General features: G+C 37.6%; 2 protein-coding genes and 1 non-coding gene across 3 annotated transcripts; 2 read left to right on the top strand and 1 right to left on the bottom strand.

Moving 5' to 3' along the window:
• Nucleotides 1-709: 709 nt before the first annotated feature.
• Nucleotides 710-3,173, top strand: LOC106367819. Its single transcript, XM_048764585.1, has 3 exons — nucleotides 710-1,764; nucleotides 2,290-2,458; nucleotides 2,639-3,173. Exons 1-3 carry the CDS (start codon nucleotides 979-981, stop codon nucleotides 3,097-3,099), a joined length of 1,416 nt encoding a protein of 471 aa, XP_048620542.1. The 5' UTR covers nucleotides 710-978; the 3' UTR covers nucleotides 3,100-3,173.
• A 609-nt stretch (nucleotides 3,174-3,782) lies between these two features.
• BNAC08G23860D lies at nucleotides 3,783-5,889 on the top strand. The gene is made up of 2 exons (XM_013803198.3): nucleotides 3,783-4,010; nucleotides 5,566-5,889. The coding sequence occupies exons 1-2, from the start codon at nucleotides 3,897-3,899 to the stop codon at nucleotides 5,710-5,712; spliced, it is 261 nt and encodes an 86-aa protein (XP_013658652.1). The 5' UTR covers nucleotides 3,783-3,896; the 3' UTR covers nucleotides 5,713-5,889.
• Nucleotides 5,890-8,674: 2,785 nt separating this feature from the next.
• LOC125592061 lies at nucleotides 8,675-8,781 on the bottom strand. The gene has a single exon (XR_007327911.1). It is a non-coding gene; the product is annotated as a small nucleolar RNA R71 (small nucleolar RNA).
• Nucleotides 8,782-19,638: the final 10,857 nt, after the last annotated feature.

Below are 19,638 nucleotides of genomic sequence, written 5' to 3' on the forward strand. Positions count from 1 at the left end.
TCCTACAGCCTGTCGGATACATTATAGATGTTACCACTGTCTTTCCTTTTGCCCCAAAAACTCTCCACAACCGAGTGATCGATGCCAAATCCTATGAACTTTGTCATCTTACATTTGCTTATGTACAAAACCATTCAGAATCAAAATGAATACATTTGTAACGTACCAAACTCATAAGCGATATTTTTCCCGTCGGCGAAACCATCACACATGATTTGTACATCTTCTCGGTGGAGTCAGAGCCGGTGTCTCTTCGAGAGTTGAACTGTTGATAAATATATAACATAAAAATGTTAGAAACACACCCATTAATTAATAAAATAAAAGGTCCAAGCTGATTTTAAACGTTTTTTCAAATTAAAAAGAAGGATGGTTTTAAATGAACTTTGGTGTTTTATAATCATTAGTGGGTTCTGAAAATTGTAAAGAAAAATAAGTGGTGTCCATTTAGTTTCAAATTTCAACATCTTAATCCTGAATCATTTGTGATCGTCTTGGTTCAAGGTAATTGTTGCGTTCTCATCACCATGCCTATATTATAGGACATAACAAATACTTGTAATATGCCTTGCCCTTGTAGCTCGTCCGGTCTGTGATGGTACTAGTAATGCAACATGGTACGTGTTCGATGCTCGAGCAAGGCACATGAGACAGAGATGGAGAGATCAACAATTTAACACACACACACAAACAACAACACCTTAACCTCATATTTGAGGTATTGTAAAATACCTCTTTTTCTTTTTGTTCAAGAAAAGAATAAATCAAATATTTGTCATATAAAAGAAAGAAAATAGCAATGTGTAAATTGGGAAACACTAAACCGGTAAAACACTAAACCGGAATAAAGGAAAAGGTACGTCACTGTATCTTCCCCATATTAGCCAACAAACTCACCAAAGAAACAAAACAAAATCACTTTAGAATCCCCAAAAAAAAAAAACTGAAAACACAATCTCTCTCTCTCTCACTTCTACAATGAGTGATCCGAACCGTGTACCCGAATCCATAACCCGACCCGTTGGAGGCACCGAATACAGCTGGTGCAGAGCCATCGCTGGCGGCACAGGCATCGCCGTCATAGCTCTATTACTCTCCCGAACCCCAAAGCTCGAGAATCTCCAAAACACCCTCGACAAACTCCAGATTCACCATCCCACCCTCCGCTCCACCTTCCGCTACGACGCGTCCACCAGCTCCTTCTCCCTCGCAACCTCCGCCTCCTCCCGCGTCGTAATCCACCCCTTCGATTCATCATCAACGGCGCAGATCATCCGAGACAGCGACGATCCCTGCGCGGAACCGCACAGGATCATTCTAGAGCACGAGCTGAACAAGAACACGTGGATCGATCCGCACCGTTGGAGTAACGGCGAGTGCGGCGTCTTCTTCGTCAGCCTCTACGATCTGAGCGGCGGCGAGGAGAGAGTGCTGACGTTTCGGCTGAACACCGGGGCGTGCGATCGGACTTCGGCGGTTACGCTTCTGAGGGAGTTTATGAGAGAGACGACGGTTGCGGAGGGTGATGGATGTTGCGACGGACACGTGGCGAAGGAGGCGGGGTTAGGTAAGGCGATAGAGGAGATGATTCCGAGTGGGAAAGGGGATAAACCGTTTTGGGCGCGTGGGATCGACGTGCTGGGTTACTCGCTGAATGCGTTCCGGTTCTCGAATTTGAGTTTCGTGGACGCTGAGGAATCGAACCGGAGATCTCAGGTGGTAAGGATGAAACTGGAAAGAGATCAGACTCTCAAACTTGTGGCTGTAAGTGTCTCTCCTTATTCAACCAACTTCTCTATAGTTGCGTCCGCAGATTTGCTTACTATTATTGCGTATTAAGAGCATTTAGTATTAATTTATTTAAATATTGAATATTATTATCAAAATGATAATCTTTTCTGATATATGAACACTTATCTCTGCAATGAGTTACGACACATTTATAACATGCTCAACATGACAAAATATAAAATAGAAAACACAAGAAAGTTTTTCATTTTTAGTGGAAAATTCAAAATTATATAATTTTTAGAGTTTTTTCCCATTTATTATCAGGTTCATGTTCATTTACGTAAAGAAAGTTAAACCTGGGGAAAAAAGAAAAACATAAATTGACATCGTGACAACTGACAAGCAACTAGACAATGTTCCGACAAATGTCACAAATCACTCGCATGACATCACGTTATTACATATGTATACGTTTAATTTTGTAATACACAACACAATAAAGCTAAAGAGGATCTTGTTTTGTGCTGGAACATTGAATCATGTACGTTGTTGTTGCAGGGATGCAAGGCAAGAGGGATCAAGCTATGGGCGGCAATAGCAGCAGCGGGGATGATCTCTGCGTATACTTCTAAGAACTTATCGCAATACCAAGGAGAGAAATACGCAGTGGTGACTCTCTCAGACTGTCGTTCCATTCTTGAACCTCCTCTTACTCCTAATGACTTTGGTAAAGCCCATTTCTTTATATATAATATGATGAGGTGTTGCGGTATAGATTCATAGATCTTTTCATGGTTGCAACAGGTTTGCCATGAGCCAATGCACGGTTCAGGCTTACTAGTATCTATTGCATGATAGTGTTCAAGATCCCATTTGATTTGATATAAATTTTGTTCTTGTTCTTCAGGTTTCTACCACTCAGGGATCCTTCACACACACGACATAACAGGAGAGGAAAAGCTCTGGGACTTGGCTAAGAGATGCTACGACTCCTTCACATCCGCAAAGAACTCCAACAAGCATTTCACAGACATGTCAGACCTCAATTTCCTAATGTGCAAGGCCATAGAGAACCCTACCCTCACGCCTTCGTCTTCTCTAAGAACCGCTCTCATCTCCATATTCGAAGATCCAGTGACAGACGAGTATCCAGAACAGGCGTTGGCTTCGGCCGGGGTAAAGGACTACATTGGCTGCGCATCTATCCACGGGGTTGGACCGTCTATTGCGGTTTTCGACTCGCTTAGAGATGGAAAACTAGACTGTTCGTTTGTGTATCCTTCACCGGTGCATTCCAGAGAGCAGATGGATGGGCTAATTGAACATATGAAAGCTATTCTTTTGGAAGGATCTGTTTCTTCCTTTTGATTTGTTCTAAAACTCTCTGTTAGGTCGCGTCCAAAGACGGATGGTTTCTCTAATAAAAAAAAATATTGTGCCGATTGTTCCAGTTTCTTTGATGTGAAACGACCCTCAAATTTACCCATACCACATTTTAGAAAACATATCATTACAATCTATTGATGATGTGAAGTCTTATAAATACATTTGACCCATCTTCTTGGTAGTCGCCTCCACAAATCACGACTTCTAATTTGTAAAGACTGTTGTCTAAGTGACATAGATAACTCATTTGCTGTATTGATCCATTCATTCACTTCCTCAATATATAGCTCTTGAAAGAGTGTCCTTCTCTGAAAGGACTTGTTGCGAGTTGCAATTCGTTTTATCTGTTGAAATGTCAAACACTAACCTTAAGTTGTCTTCGAAGGGAAACAAAAGGTTTCTTGAATCAACTTGTTTGTCTCATTTTTAATTCAGATGTCAAAAATAGACTTTTTTTTAAGTAGAAAAATAAGGTGAAACTCATATTTTTTTTGGAGAAACATGGGAAGATAGAAACAGTTGCACTATTTTATTTTAGTGGAATCAACGAGCATGTCGGATAAGAATTAGCGAAGAGCGGTAAAAGAGGCTAAAGGAATGGCTGGCTGAAAGAGATCCATAGCGCAACACAACAGACCTCAAACTATTTTTAGAGAACAAGACTTTGCCACAAATCCAAACTCAATTTACTTGCCTAGCAATCTTCATTCTGCATTGAGCTCGAAGCATTAATTCTTTTACAGAAAGAAAACAAACAATCAAAACATAAAAGTCTGAAAATGGCAACGGATGGGACCACTTTTCCTGAAGGAGATGCAGAAGCTGAGCTCAATCCTGGACAGAACAAGAGTTTCGAAGTAGATCCTGTTTCTTCAGAGATTGCTTCCGACAAGGTATATTACCAAACTTTTTTATACGTACCACCTACCTGTGTGTCTGTAACTTAACAAAACCATGAGATAGTTTCATCTAAATTACTATATACGCATGCACTTTAATACAAACTAGATTTTGGCAGGCCTATTTTTTTTTAAAATATAATGCTATTTGTTTTTTATGTCACTATTTAGGATTGACAAAAAATCGAATTCGATGAACCGAACCGATCCAAATCCGAATAAGTAGTACCAAATCCGAACCGAAATTGATTAAATATATGAATTATTCAAAATTTTGGTATTTGAAGAACTGAAACCTAATCTGATCCGAAGTATTTTGGGTATCCAAAATAGATTTATATACTTATATATATTAATTATTTTTAGATTTAATATATATAAAAACATCCAGAATATGTATGATACTTTTAAGTTCGTTTAAATACTTGAAAATATATAGAAATAATCAAACGTAAATATCTAAAATAGTTAAAATATACTCAAAACTCCAAAAATACTTAAATAATTACTAATTCTCTATTCAAATATTTAAACCAGACCAATTTATATGTTAAGTTAGGTACTCTGACATATATTATTCAAATTTATATGTAATATATTCTATTGTTTATAGATTTTTAAAAATTAAAGCATATAATAAATTTAATTTTTTTTAAAATAATTTAAATTGGTTATCCAAATCCGAACCGAATTCTCAAAGATCTGAACCGAACACGAAATCCCAAACAAACCCAACAACGAACCCGAACGCCCACTCCTAATCACTATTATATATCCTATATGTGTCATCATAGGTTACAAAAATATGTGTTATCATATAATTAATCGTATTTTATATGTACCATCAAATAAGTAATCTTATAATTAATAATATTTTGTACGTACAATCATATAAATAATCACATATATTATATTTTTAAATTTCAATGTGAAATATAAAAACCATAATTTAAGTTGGTGTTTGAAATTGAGCTTTGTATTGTATTTTTCTTATATATATTGAAAACATTTTTATTATGGTTATTGGAAATATGGTAGTAAAAATCAATTTTTGAATATATGTATATTTTGAATGAATTTTTGATATAAATCAATTTTAAATTATTTTTTTTATTTGAATTTGTATATCAAATAACATAAGTCCAATATTTTTTAATATAATGTAATGGGCTTCTAATTTATGATAGCATAAACCCATTACTTTTTTTTTCTAACTTACTGCTATTCATGTTTCCAAACAATATTTTTTTTTAATTGCTACGTATGTTGCCAAACAAAAGATTAAAATACTTCTGCTTTAATAAGATAGATAGATGAAAATGAGAAACTTATAGCTAGCTAATTAGCTGACACAACATTTGCTTATTTATGTTTGATATCTCGTTTGATTGTCTTTCTGACGAATCTTAATCTGAAAAGGTTATTAGAAATCCAAAATAATATATATATGACATGGGTTAATCCACTCATTACACAAATCCATGCACACATGTGTTGGTAAGTATTAACATTCTTTTTATGTTTTGTGTTTTGAAAAAATGGGGAAAAGATACAACAGCATTTGGAAAGGAAGGAAAACGCAAAGGCAAAGAGAGACGCAACCCAAACGTTGAAGAAGACGATTATCATATCAGCCGTGATCGTGGCCGTAGCGGGAGCCGCCTTCGCTATCACCAAAAAGCTTAAAGAGAAATGATTTTGATTTACAAAAGTTAATCCTCAATTTTCGTCTTTTATATATGTAATTTTTATTATTTTATAACGAAACTAAGAGAATACATCTATAATTATAATATATATATATATATATGTTATTATCATTATTTCCAAATTTAATAATGCAATGTAATATTAATTAATATGATTTTGCTTTTTTGAAATGATCTCATATAAAACTTTTTTTTTTTGGATAATGGATTTAGTGAATGTTAATAAAGTTGACGTAATATTGGGATAATTTGCTTAAAAACCAAGGAAGATGTCAAAATTAGAAATTTGCCAGTAAAAGTTTGTTGCGGGTGAAGTCAAATGCTAGGGTGAAAGGCGCAACTGTCTTTAATACTTGACGAACCGATTTCCAGAACCTAGATGACGTACGCCTATAAGATGACAGCAAGATTTATGTAGATTTGGAAAGATTATAAAAATATTTTGTCTAGAGTTGATAAACTTGTCTCGGTAAAAGATATAATCACAATTACACCAAATCCACATCTTCTTTCACTGCCGACGTCTTTTTCTTCATATTTTTTCTCTATTCTCTTTTTCCTAATAAATCTAAACAAAATAGAAGAATAACATGAGTTCCAAATAATTCATGAGTTCATTTGGTTCTTTCTCCATGAGTTCATGAGATGGTGGCTGCGGCGGAAGGGAAACCACTCCTACTGTCAAGAAGATGAGATGAGGACCTACTGGTTCTAGCAAAAGGCAAAAGCTTTAGATAAATTTATATACATTTCTTTAAATGGAATCTTCTTCTTCCTCACGTGATGGAACTAGGAAGTTATGGTGGGTTGGATCTCCTTGATATCTTGCATATTTCCATTATCTTATCCATTCGTCCATGTGCATTTTGATCATATAGACTAGGATTTAGCCATGTTTAGGTTACATTTTGCATACATGAGTCTTTATCAGGTGTTGGAGTGCCACATGGAGTTCTTGGGGACATTTGGATGCATTTGGAGCTCAAAGGAGGTAAAATAGGTGATCATTGGACGAGCAGAGGAAGGGAGCGAGGTTCCGCAGCGACGTCATGAGGTCGCTCCAAAGCACCTCTCAGAGCGACCTAGCTGGAGCGACCCCGTGAAGTCGCTCGCCATATTCATCCCGTTGGAAGCCCAGAGCGACTTGCCCAGAGCGACGCACCGAGGTCGCTCGCATCTCACACCCCTCTCGGAGCGACCTCCCAAAGCGACACCCCGAGGTCGCTCGCGTCTCTATGGCGAGACGACACGAAGCGAAGCCCGGAGCGACCTCTCAGAGCGACCCACTGAGGTCGCTCCCGAAGGCCAGAGCGACTTGTCGGAGCGACATGCCGAGGTCGCTCCGCGTCTATTGTTGGGTCGATTTCTATTTTACTTAAGGCCCTTTTGGTCATTTCATGATGCACGTTTTACATTTCTAAAACCTATGTTTTTAAACATCTTTTGTGGCCGGCAGGCAGATTATCTTTTGATCTATTGAGAAATACACAAAAACTCTCTTGAGAAGTTCATTTCTTGGATTTTGATTGTTATGTTCTTGTGTTATTGTTGATTTCTTATCTATTTCTCTACATGATTAATCTGAAATCCAATATGGGTTTAAGAGGAATCATGGAGATTAATGAGTAATCACCTTTTGAATTCATGGGTTAGAGAGATCAAGGGTGATTAGGCTAGTTCTAGGATGTTTTAGTGTAGATCATTCTTGTTCCTCGCTAGTAGAGTATTCATAATGCATCTTCTGAGTTGACCACTCAAAAGTTGATCAATAGACATTTCCCACCCAAAAGGTGTTTGATGAAATGCCTGAGACAACTCTCCTAGGCTTTTAGTATACTTTGCCAAAGACATTTGTTGTTAAAGGTGCTAAGATAGCTAATAGACTTGTTAGTAATGATTGCTTTCATATTATTCAACCAAAGACATTTGATGTTTGAGATATGTTAGCAAATGAGCATTCATCTAGACATAGAGCTTGCTTAGAATTGTGTCTAGGCTTAAGGTCGATAGTTTGATTGATCATTTGTCATCCTTAGTTCGAAACTTGATCACCCAAGGTCTAATCCCTATGCCCATGAGTTCTCTTTTCCCTTAGTCAAGAAAGTATCATTCTGTTATTGCTTTTTAGTTTTAGTCATAGCTTAAAACTCATCTAAATCATTGGTTGCACTTAGATTAAGTGAGTACTTTCATTCTCATTGCTTTGATATCCCTCAGAACTGGTTCGACAATCACTATACTACAACATTTGTCTTAGGAGCTTGAAAACTCCTAATATCAAATTGGCGCCGTTGCCAAATTCTGAGTAGATTTAAACATTGAGATTTAGTCACTTGCTTGAGACTAAGTCATTTTAATTTTGTTTTGTTACTGATTCTTCTTCTTCACCTACCTTTCACTTTCAGGTGTATGAACTTGAGGAGCAGAGGTCCATCAAACCTAGTTCCAATAGTAGCAGACATCAGAGCTTTCGAGAGGGAGTGTGCTAGAGCTAGAAGAGAAGAAGAACAACAAGCCCACTTGCAGAGATTGGATATTGATATGGCAGATCCACCGCAAGGGGCAGAACACCAACCGCGGGCAGCTCGACCCATTGGTACTTATGACCGGCCCAACATTCATGGTCATAGACTAGGAATCCGAGCACCGGCTGTGGCAGCCAACAACTTTGAGGTCAAGTCAGGACTCCTCAACGTGATCGAGAACAACAAGTATCATGGCTTGGCTCTAGAGGACCCATTTGACCACTTGGACAAGTTCGACAGCTACTGTGGGTTGTCAAAAACCAATGGTGTGTCCGAAGATGCCTTAAAGCTCAAGCTATTCCCTTTCTCTTTGGGGGATAAGGCACGTCAGTGGGAGAAGTCTCTACCCAGCGACTCTATCACCACTTGGGATGATTGCAAGAGAGCATTCTTGGAGAAGTTCTTCTCTACTTCAAGAACTGCTAAGCTGAGAAATGAGATTTCCAGTTTTCAACAGAAGAACTTGGAAGGCTTCAGCGAAGCGTGGGAGAGATTCAAGGGCTACCAAGCTCAATGCCCACACCATGGTTTCTCTAAGGAGAGCTTGCTGAGCACATTCTACCGTGGTGCTCTTCCTAAGTACAGGGCCAGACTGGATACAGCTAGCAATGGGTTCTTCTTGGGGAGAACTGAGGAAGATGCAGAGGAGCTGGTTGACAACATGGTAAAGAGTGATGCAGTCTACAGTGGAGACCACGACAGAGGCAGTCGAACAGATGATAAGCAGACGAGGAAAGAGTTGAAAGCTCTACAGGATAAGATAGACATCCTCCTTGCTGATAAAGCCACACAAGAGCAGCTGCACTTTGTTGGTAACCCAAGCCAAGAGACACCACCTGTTGTCCATGAGGTTGAGGGTTTGGAAGGTCAGGAAGAGCTGTGTTTCATCAACAACAATGGTAGCTGGTACAAAAAAGAGCCCAACTTTCAGTACAACAACTACCAACAGAAATCCTATCCCAACAACCAACAGAGTGGTTATCCGCCTCGAAACAACCAGCAAGGCAGCTATCAACCTCAGCAAAACCCCTCATCTGGTTCCTCTGCTCCTCAAGAGAGCAGCACTGACACCCTGCTGAAACAAATCTTGGAGTCTCAGACTAGAAGTGAGAAGCATGTTGGTTATGAGTTGAAGAACCTTCATTCCAAGATTGATGGGAGCTACAATGAGCTCAACAACAAGTTCTCACATCTTGCTTCTACAGTCAAGAATTTAGAGAATCAGTTTGCTTCCATGAACACTCACCAGACTCGCCAGCAAGGATCTCTACCTGGAAAATCTGACCAAAACCCCAAGGAGGCCAAAGCTATCACCCTTAGGAGTGGTAAGCAGTTACCTCCTACAACCCTCACCAGGGATGCTGAGAAACTAGGTGAGGAGGTGGCCATCAACTTAGATGATGAAGTGGTGATTGTTGATGAGAAAATCAATGATGAAATCTTGGAGAAGATTGTGGAAGCCAAAGGTAAAGGAAAGGTTGGGGAAGCGAAGAAAACAGTGAAAGATGGTGAAATTCTTGCTCCAGCAAGTGAGAACTCTTTTGTTCCTCCTCCCTATGAACCCAAACTACCATTCCCTGGTAGATTCAAGAGGCAGCTGCTAGAGAAGTACAAGGCTTTGTTTGAGAAGCAAATGAGTGAAGCTCAGGTTGCAATGCCCATCATCGATGCTTTCATGTTGATTCCTCAATACAACAAGTTCCTGAAAGATGTTGTAGCTGCAAAGAAGAAGGAAATGGAAAGCATGATGATTCTTACCCATGAGTGCAGTGCCATCATCCAAAGGCTTGATGTTCCAGAGAAGTTAGAGGATCCAGGATGCTTTACACTACCTTGTGCTCTTGGACCTATGGTATTTGAGAAATGTCTCTGCGATTTGGGAGCTAGTGTCAGCGTGATGCCTTTGTCTGTTGCAAAGAAGCTTGGATTCACTCAGTACAAGAAGTGTAAACTCTCTCTGGTGTTAGCTGATCGTTCAGTGAAGTACCCTGTGGGCATCTTAGAGGACCTACCTGTGAAGATTGGAAGGTATGAGATACCTACAGATTTTGTGGTGCTTGAGATGGGTGAGGAGGCTCAGGACCCATTGATTCTTGGAAGGCCATTCTTAGCTACAGCAGGAGCAATTGTTAAGGTGAAAGAGGGCACGATTGATCTCCATTTGGGTAAAGGGCATGTTCTCCACTTTGACATCAAGGAGAAAATGAAGAAACCAACTGTGTTCGGGCAAGCCTTCTACATTGAAGAGATGGGCACTCTTACTGATGAGCACCTTGAAGAGTTACCACCTGAGGACGACGAGGAGGGAGCATCTCCCTCTACTCATTCTCCATAGAAGGTAACCCACTACTTTCCCTTGTATATACCATTTCGTTTTTGCATATTAGTTTTCTCTTTTTGGGTATCTCTCTCTCCTTGACAACACAGAGACTGTGTCATTTAAGTTTGGGGGAGGTACCAAGTATTTGATCACGTTTGCTTTGATGATTTTGAGTCTCATGCATTGCATTATACATATATATTTGCATAAAAAAAATCATTTAGTTTGCATCATTGGCATTTCTAGGAGAGACTAGAGCATATAGGTTGCATTTACTTGCATTGGGAGCAATGATTTGAAATGCCTTGTAAAGAACATTACTTTGCACCTGAATAGCTTATGCACCTCTCAAAAACACTTGTATGCTTCGAGCCTTGAAGACTCTTCCTGAAACTTGTTGATTGCTGAAACTCAGTCTTTGAAGCCAACTACAACCTTATTTGAACTGAATGAACTTAATGCTTCTTGCTCATGGTCCCTTGTGTACTGAGTCATGGCTATACACACTTGAGTTGTCACATCCTTTATGCCAATCTTATTTTGACAAACTCTAGTGGTAGACCACTCCCAAAACCTTTCCCTTCTTTTAAGCTTTCATTGTTTGATGAGTGAGGCCTTCTTCGGAAAGTCTTACATGTGCATAATGTTGAAAGTATCGGGAACGACAATGCTTTATCTTCATTCTTGCTAGATTGGACACTCTATTGTCTAGCTATAGGTGGGGGTGAGAGTTGTGATTATGATTTGGGAGTAATGAAAAAGGAAAAGAAATGACTCTTTGTGTTTAAGTGAATTGTCTTATTGGGCTAAGTAGAAAAACCTCTAGCTCAAGTTATGAAAAGTCTTGGCCCCCATCTAAAAAAAAAAAAAAAAAAAAAAAAGAGAAATAAAATATAAAAAGAAAAGAAAAAGAAAGAAAAAGGGGGCTAGCAAAGTTGTTAGGAGCTAAGTAATGTTTTGAGGTTGTGGAAAATCCCTTGTAGATTTCAAAGAGAAGGAGTTAAAGTTCTTAGGATTTTTTTTGGTGAGAGATGTGAGTTGGGATTGACATTTAGGAATGATTGTGTAATTGTATGATTGGGAAAATGGTAGAACAATGGAGATTGAGCATTGTATGCATGAGTTGATCCCTTTCTTAGATATATTATGTGCAATGTCAAGGCTACTTGTTTTGAGAGTAAACCACTTTAAAAGATCATGGATTTTGAACCTCTTGACCCACTTGAATAAAAGCTTTCCTTTACTCAACCAAATGATTTGGACCAATTGACCATTTGCAAGAATTCACTTGATGCTATGCTTAATGAACTTGAGAGTTGGTTGATTTGCATGTGTGAATGCATGATGATGAGTGTAGGGATGAAAAGAGTTGAATAGGCCTAGAGAAACTAGAGTATAATAAGAGAGGGTGTACTAATGCTGAATTTAGATGTTGATTTGAGTGCTTTGTGTGTTTCTTTTGGCTATGAGCTCTCACCTTCAAACCTCTCTCCCTATGAGTTCTAAAAAGTTCACTTGTGGACAAGTAAAAGAACAAGTTTGGGGGAGTTGATATCTTGCATATTTCCATTATCTTATCCATTCGTCCATGTGCATTTTGATCATATAGACTAGGATTTAGCCATGTTTAGGTTACATTTTGCATACATGAGTCTTTATCAGGTGTTGGAGTGCCACATGGAGTTCTTGGGGGCATTTGGATGCATTTGGAGCTCAAAGGAGGTGAAATAGGTGATCATTGGACGAACAGAGGAAGGGAGCGAGGTTCCGCAGCGACGTCATGAGGTCGCTCCAAAGTACCTCTCAGAGCGACCTAGCTGGAGCGACCCCGTGAAGTCGCTCGCCATATTCATCCCGTTGGAAGCCCAGAGCGACTTGCCCAGAGCGACTTGCCCAGAGCGACGCACCGAGGTCGCTCGCATCTCACACCCCTCTCGGAGCGACCTCCCAAACCGACACCCCGAGGTCGCTCGCGTCTCTATGGCGAGACGACACGAAGCGAAGCCTGGAGCGACCTCTCAGAGCGACCCACTGAGGTCGCTCCCGAAGGCCAGAGCGACTTGTCGGAGCGACATGCCGAGGTCGCTCCGCGTCTATTGTTGGGTCGATTTCTATTTTACTTAAGGCCCTTTTGGTCATTTCATGATGCACGTTTTACATTTCAAAAACCTATGTTTTTTAAACATCTTTTGTGGCCGGCAGGCAGATTATCTTTTGATCTATTGAGAAATACACAAAAACTCTCTTGAGAAGTTCATCTCTTGGATTTTGATTGTTATGTTCTTGTGTTATTGTTGATTTCTTATCTATTTCTCTACATGATTAATCTGAAATCCAATATGGGTTTAAGAGGAATCATGGAGATTAGTGAGTAATCACCATTTCAATTCATGGGTTAGGGAGATCAAGGGTGATTAGGCTAGTTCTAGGATGTTTTAGTGTAGATCATTCTTGTTCCTTGCTAGTAGAGTATTCATAATGCATCTTCTGAGTTGACCACTCAAAAGTTGATCAATAGACATTTCCCACCCAAAAGGTGTTTGATGAAATGTCTGAGACAACTCTCCTAGGCTTTTAGTATATTTTGCCAAATACATTTGTTGTTAAAGATGCTAAGATAGCTAATAGACTTGTTAGTAATGATTGCTTTCATATTATTCAACCAAAGACATTTGATGTTTGAGATATGTTAGCAAATGAGCATTCATCTAGACATAGAGCTTGCTTGGAATTGTGTCTAGGCTTAAGGTCGATAGTTTGATTGATCATTTGTCATCCTTAGTTCGAAACTTGATCACCCAAGGTCTAATCCCTATGCCCATGAGTTCTCTTTTCCCTTAGTCAAGAAAGTATCATTCTGTTATTGCTTTTTAGTTTTAGTCATAGCTTAAAACTCATCTAAATCATTGGTTGCACTTAGATTAAGTGAGTACTTGCATTCTCATTGCTTTGATATCCCTCAGAACTGGTTCGACAATCACTATACTACAACAATTGTCTTAGGAACTTGAAAACTCCTCTGTCAATTACTATCTACCTTCTTGAATTTTTTTTATTTACTGCTAAGAGGTTTCTTTATCTTCTTGAAATTGCTTATAAAAGCTTGTTTAAGTTTTGTTGAATCTCTTCGACTTTTTTTATTCCACTATAATCTTAGTTTTTTCAGTTTTGTTCAATGTTTTGAAGAAGAAGCGTCAATGCGTCCGTTTTGGCGAAAAAAGTGGAAGAAAAACATGATTGAAGAATGACAGCCTAAACCAAACACTACAAGAAAACAGCAAGGATACTGAGGGAAAAAATCGTCGGAATTTCGTCGGAATAATGTTATTCCGACGACATACCGACGAAACAAGTCCTCGGAAATAATTCCTCGGAATTTCTTCTTTCCTCGGAAATCCCTCGGAATTTTCCGACGGAATTCCGTGGAAACAAATTTCTGAGGAAATTCCAAGGATCACTAGTTTGTCGGAAATCTCCTCGGAATATACCGAGGGAGAACTTCGTCGGGATATTTTCTCGGAAGTTCATCGATCGATGCGTTTTTGGACATATATCCATCGATCGATCCGTTTATAAAAAAACGTTCGGAATATACCGAGGGACATCTTCCTCGGAATATTCCGAGGGACATCTTCCTCGGAATATTCCGAGGAACATGTCCCTCGGTATATTCCGAACGTTTTTTATAAACAGATCGATCGATGGATATATGTCCAAAAACGCATCGATCGATCGAGTAAAAAATATAATTAATTTCCTCGTAATGTAAAAAATATTATTTTTTTTTAAAAAATAAAATTTTTGAAATTTAAATTCGAAAATATAAAATTAAAATTAAAATTGAAATCATATTAAATAATATTCAAAGTTTCACAAATAAAAATAAAACATTGCGAGTTTTTGGAAAAAAAAAAACTACGGGTCTGGCACGTCCGGGAACACCTCGTTCGGGTACATCCTCTGCATCATCTCCATCATATGCTGGCGAAGGGGAATCCTGAAAATGGCTGGAATCCCGAAACTGGCTCCCCGTACCATCACGACCACGACGCTGTCGAGGCCGGGTCTGATCATCATGAGACCTGTAAATTAAAAAAATATATTTAATAAATACAGAAATATATAAATTAATTTTTTTAAAAAAAAAATCCCAAATAATAGTTTTCAATCACAAAAAAAAATTTATAGATATTAAAAATATTTAATAAATATATAAAAATAGTTCTAATAAACAAAAAATAGTTTTAATAAATAAAAAATTGTTTAATAATTACAAAAAATAGTTTTAATAATATATATATATATTAAAAATATTTTTAAATCCCAAATAATGGTTTTTAATCACAAAAAAAAGTTTTATAGATATTTAAAATATTTTGTAAAATCCAAAAAATCGAATTTATATACAAAAAAGATTTTGTAAAATCCAAAAAATCGAATTTATATAGAAAAATCGTTTTGTAAAATACAAAAATCGATTTTATATACAAAAATCGATTTTATAAATACAAAAAAAATAAAAAAATTCTAAAAAAATTCTAAATCAATTCAACAAAACAAATTATTCAACCAAATCACAATTCTAAACTTATTATACAACCAAATCACAATCCTAACCAATCACCCTAACAAAAATCTATCAAAACTACACAAAAACCTAACAAATAGAACCTAAGAGAGTGGGATAGGGTCCTTACATGATTTGTGTAAGAGAAGGGGGAGATCGCCGGAGATATCGTCGGATTTCAGGGGGAAATCGCCGGAGAGAAGAGAGGAGTCGCGCAGAGGAAGAAGAGAGAAATGGGGAAGAAGAAGGGGCTCGTGGTTATAAAACCTAGGGTCCGACGAATATTATCCGTCGGAATTCTAATTTCAATTTTCGCGAAATATTTGCCCGGCAAAATGAAAATATTCCGAGGAAATTCCGACGGATAGTAAAATATCCGTCGGAATTTCCTCGGAATATTCCGAGGAAATACCGAGGAACTAGTGTTTGGGGTTTCAAAACATCAATTTTTTTTGCCGTATTTCATTTCTTATACAATTGTAATGCATACCATTGAGGATTCTTTGTATAAATGAGCATAAACCATGAAATAAAAAATTTCAAAACTAATTGAAAGTATTCCCTTTACCGTTCATTAAAAGGTATAAGTGTTTCTCTTATGTTGTGGGATTTCGTTCATACAATCGGAAAAGTGTTAATTATACGGTAAGGAACAAATTTTTGACTTCATAATGAACGTAAGACACTTAATAAGGGTTATATAGGTGTTATTCAAACCGCAAAACGTTGTTTTCGGTTAAAAAACCCTATTTCCTCGGATTATTCCGAAGGAATTCCGAGGAAACCCTTTTCTTCCTCGGAATTCCGTCGGAATATTCCGAGGAAATTCCGAGGAACTAGTGTTTGGGGTTTCAATACGTCAATTTTTTTTTAAACGGATCGATCGATGGATATATGTACCAAAACGCATCGATCGATAGAGTATATCAGGTGTTCCGCGGAATTTCTTCGGAATATTCCGAGGCTTTTCCGAGGAAACAGGGTTTGGGGTAACAATGTGATCGATCGAGAACAAAATCTCGTACATTTTTTTATAAACGGATCGATCGATGTATATATATCCAAAAACGCATCGATCGATCACTAAGATGGACCAAAGCATAACAATGTGATCGATCGATTAGATTATCCCATCAATCGATCGAGAATCTCAAGCGTTCCTCGGAATGTCCTCGAAAAATCTTGTAAGTTTTTGTATAAACGGATCGATCGATGGATATATGTCAGAAAACGCATCGATCGATTACTAAGATGGACCAAAGCGTAACAATGTGATCGATCGATTAGATTATCCCATCGATCGATCGAGAATCTCAAGCGTTCCTCGGAATGTCCTCGGAAAATCTTGTAAGTTTTTGTATAAACGGATCGATCGATGGATATATGTCAGAAAACGCATCGATCGATCACTAAGATGGACCAAAGCGTAACAATGTGATCGATCGATTAGATTATCCCATCGATCGTTCGAGAATCTCAAGCGTTCCTCGGAATGTCCTCGGAAAATCTTGTAAGTTTTTGTATAAACGGATCGATCGATGGATATATGTCAGAAAACGCATCGATCGATCATCTTGGGGCTTGGTACACACTAGGTTCGCTAGTACTACCATGTTCATAATCAGTTTCCCCATGATGATACCAAATTTTGTAACTTCGTGTAAACCCACTCAAATATAGATGAGTCCAAACATCCCACCCTTTAATAACCTTTCTATTTTACAATTAGAGCAAGGATTTCTTAACATACCTGTTTTTACTTCCAGTTGTCGGTGAACTAACCCCATGAATTCGGTTATACCTCGTTGGTATTCTTCCGTAAGCAATCTCGTGTTCGGATCCAAATGAGGTCTATCGATCCAAGAACGAAAATAATTTGAAGAAGACATATTTTTTATGAATCAAATTCGTGTGTAAATAGAGTAAGAGGGAGGATGAAGATATGGAGTGAATGAAGAGGAAGAGGACTGCTTGTATTTATAGTTTAAATCCTGCCGACAGACCGAGGAAATTCCGACGGAATTCCGACGCCAACGGCTAGTTCGTCGGAATTTCCTCGGAACTTTGTAAAATCCCCCAACAGCTATTACATTTCCTTGGAATTCATCGGTTTTTTCCGAGGAACACATTTTTCCTCGGAATATTCCGACGGATTGATATTTCCTCGGAATTCCGTCGGTATATTCCGAGGAAATTCCGAGGAAACCAAATTTTGTGTTTCCTCGGAATTTCCTCGGAAATTCCTTGGGATATTCCGAGGATTTCATTTTCCGTCGGAATGTCCGTCAGAATACCGCTGTTTTCTTGTAGTGAAAAAACATTGGATTGCCTTTCTATTGTGATACATATGTATATACTTAAGTTTAAGCAAGAATGTCTTTTGGGTATAGTCCTCAGTTACAGAAAGGCTTAGCATGGTTAAGTTTATATTTGGTTTGATAGTCTTTCTTGTAACCGATAAGGGATTATGTTTACAAAACCGGTTATAAGAAATTTTAGCATTGTTTGCTTTTTTTGTTAGCGTGTTAAATTTTCTTGTAACCAATGATATAACAAAATATCATGTAATGAAATTGTCTTACTGTAAAATTGTTGCCTATAACATTTAACCTTTGTAATATAAGCATCTTCAATCTTTTGCAAGTGAGATTAGACATAAACTGCCATATATCACCTTTGTTTGGTACAAACATTAAGAAGCTGCTATATATCAGACCAGTCCCCACGAAAATTTCAGATTCTCAAACAAGATCATGTGTTCTCTCTCTTGAAGTTCATTATATTTTGTTCTTTTGCATCCGCAAAATTCCCGGATCACTCATACTATCGGATCACTCAGACGATCAAGACTATGCATCTCATCCCACCTCCAAAACCCTAGGATTTCGATTGAAGGCAGAAATTGGCTCTCGTTACTCTCTCAAAAAAGGATATAACAATATGATAATTAGCTAGCTAACAAAATTTATTCATGGTTACATAACAAATTATACAATAATATTTTTGTTTAGGGGAGCAAATATCTTTAGAAATCAAAGTGGTGAAAATGTATTTTGATATTTTTGAACACATATGTGAGCACAAAATATGAGATAATATAAGTATCAAATAAGTTTGGCCAGCTAACAAATATATGTTTTTGTTTATGAATTTGCTTAACGATCTACTATATTTTTCTTGATGTAAACATTATAAAAATACAAAATACAAAATTATGTATGCTGGCTAAATCAATTATTTTCCTGTCTAATATTTTGTCAAGCTAGTCTACCTCTTTATACAAATCTAAAGAAGCAATAAGTAATGTATTAGTTTTGTTCTAAAGAGAATGAGAGAGTGAAAGGAACAATTTAGCTATTAACCATATTTTTATCCATAATCCATTTATGAAATTTTATTAACCGGCCAACAATGTTTTGTATCGTTTCTAGTATATTACATATATAACCACCTACAAATTTGGAGTACAAACTGTGGAGTTTCACAACTCTATAACTAAACACTTAAACATACTACTAGAAAAGCATTATACTAGACATCAAATTGTTACTAATTCGATAAGATTGAAACCCATTGCTTAAAACACATCTATGGTCTCACCCTCTTCTGAGTAGGTCTCCTTCTCTATTACATGCACTGTTTTGACTATGATGCCTCCTACTTTGTCCCACCCAAATCTCAGCTGAAGCATCCATGATGGTAACATGTTAGTTATATGAAGTTTAACCTTAAAAATTAGAAATGTCATTGGTAAATTGTGTTTGACAAAATTGACTAACATGTAAATAATTGTGATTATTATTGTACATGTTGGTGTGTAACCGGCTAAAATATTATGTATTCTTTTAAACATATTATTATCTTCAACAAAATGAAACACAAATACTTGAAAATGTTATTATCCGAATAAAACCTTCACAACTCAGCTAATAATAATCTTAGCTATAAAAAGAACATTAGACGGCTAAAACACAAAACAACAAAACGTTCGACCAACAACATTGTGACTTTTAGCTGCCTGGAGATGATGAATCGACCAAAACGTCAGGATAAAGAGGGTTTTTCACCGATCTCAACAAGCTTCCCAAACGGTGAGCCTCTGATGGTATCTAATTCTTCAGGATCGAGAGCGTTGAGTATTTGCCTAATGGCATAGGGTTTGTGGTACAACGTTATCCTAACTCCGACTGGTTCATGGCCGACCGCGAAAATCCGGCCCGGAATGCGGAGAGGTGTAGCTGAGTGTTCGTCTCCTTCTATTTGGTGACTGGATTTGCAGAAACTAGGGTTTGGTTCTGGATTTTGGATGATATTGAGAAGAGAGAGATGGAAGATAGTAGTCAGAGAATGAGATATCTTTCGGAAATTGGAGATACTATTGGAGAAGAGGAAGATTTACTAAATCTACTAGTATCGCTTTATCATTAAGGACTGACAAAAACTAGAGCTAAGTACTTCATATCTTTTATCCAGATTTTGTATTCTCACGTCAAATGAGACG

Source organism: Brassica napus, chromosome C8 (assembly GCF_020379485.1).
Source record: "Brassica napus cultivar Da-Ae chromosome C8, Da-Ae, whole genome shotgun sequence".
Lineage (NCBI taxonomy): Eukaryota > Viridiplantae > Streptophyta > Magnoliopsida > Brassicales > Brassicaceae > Brassica > Brassica napus.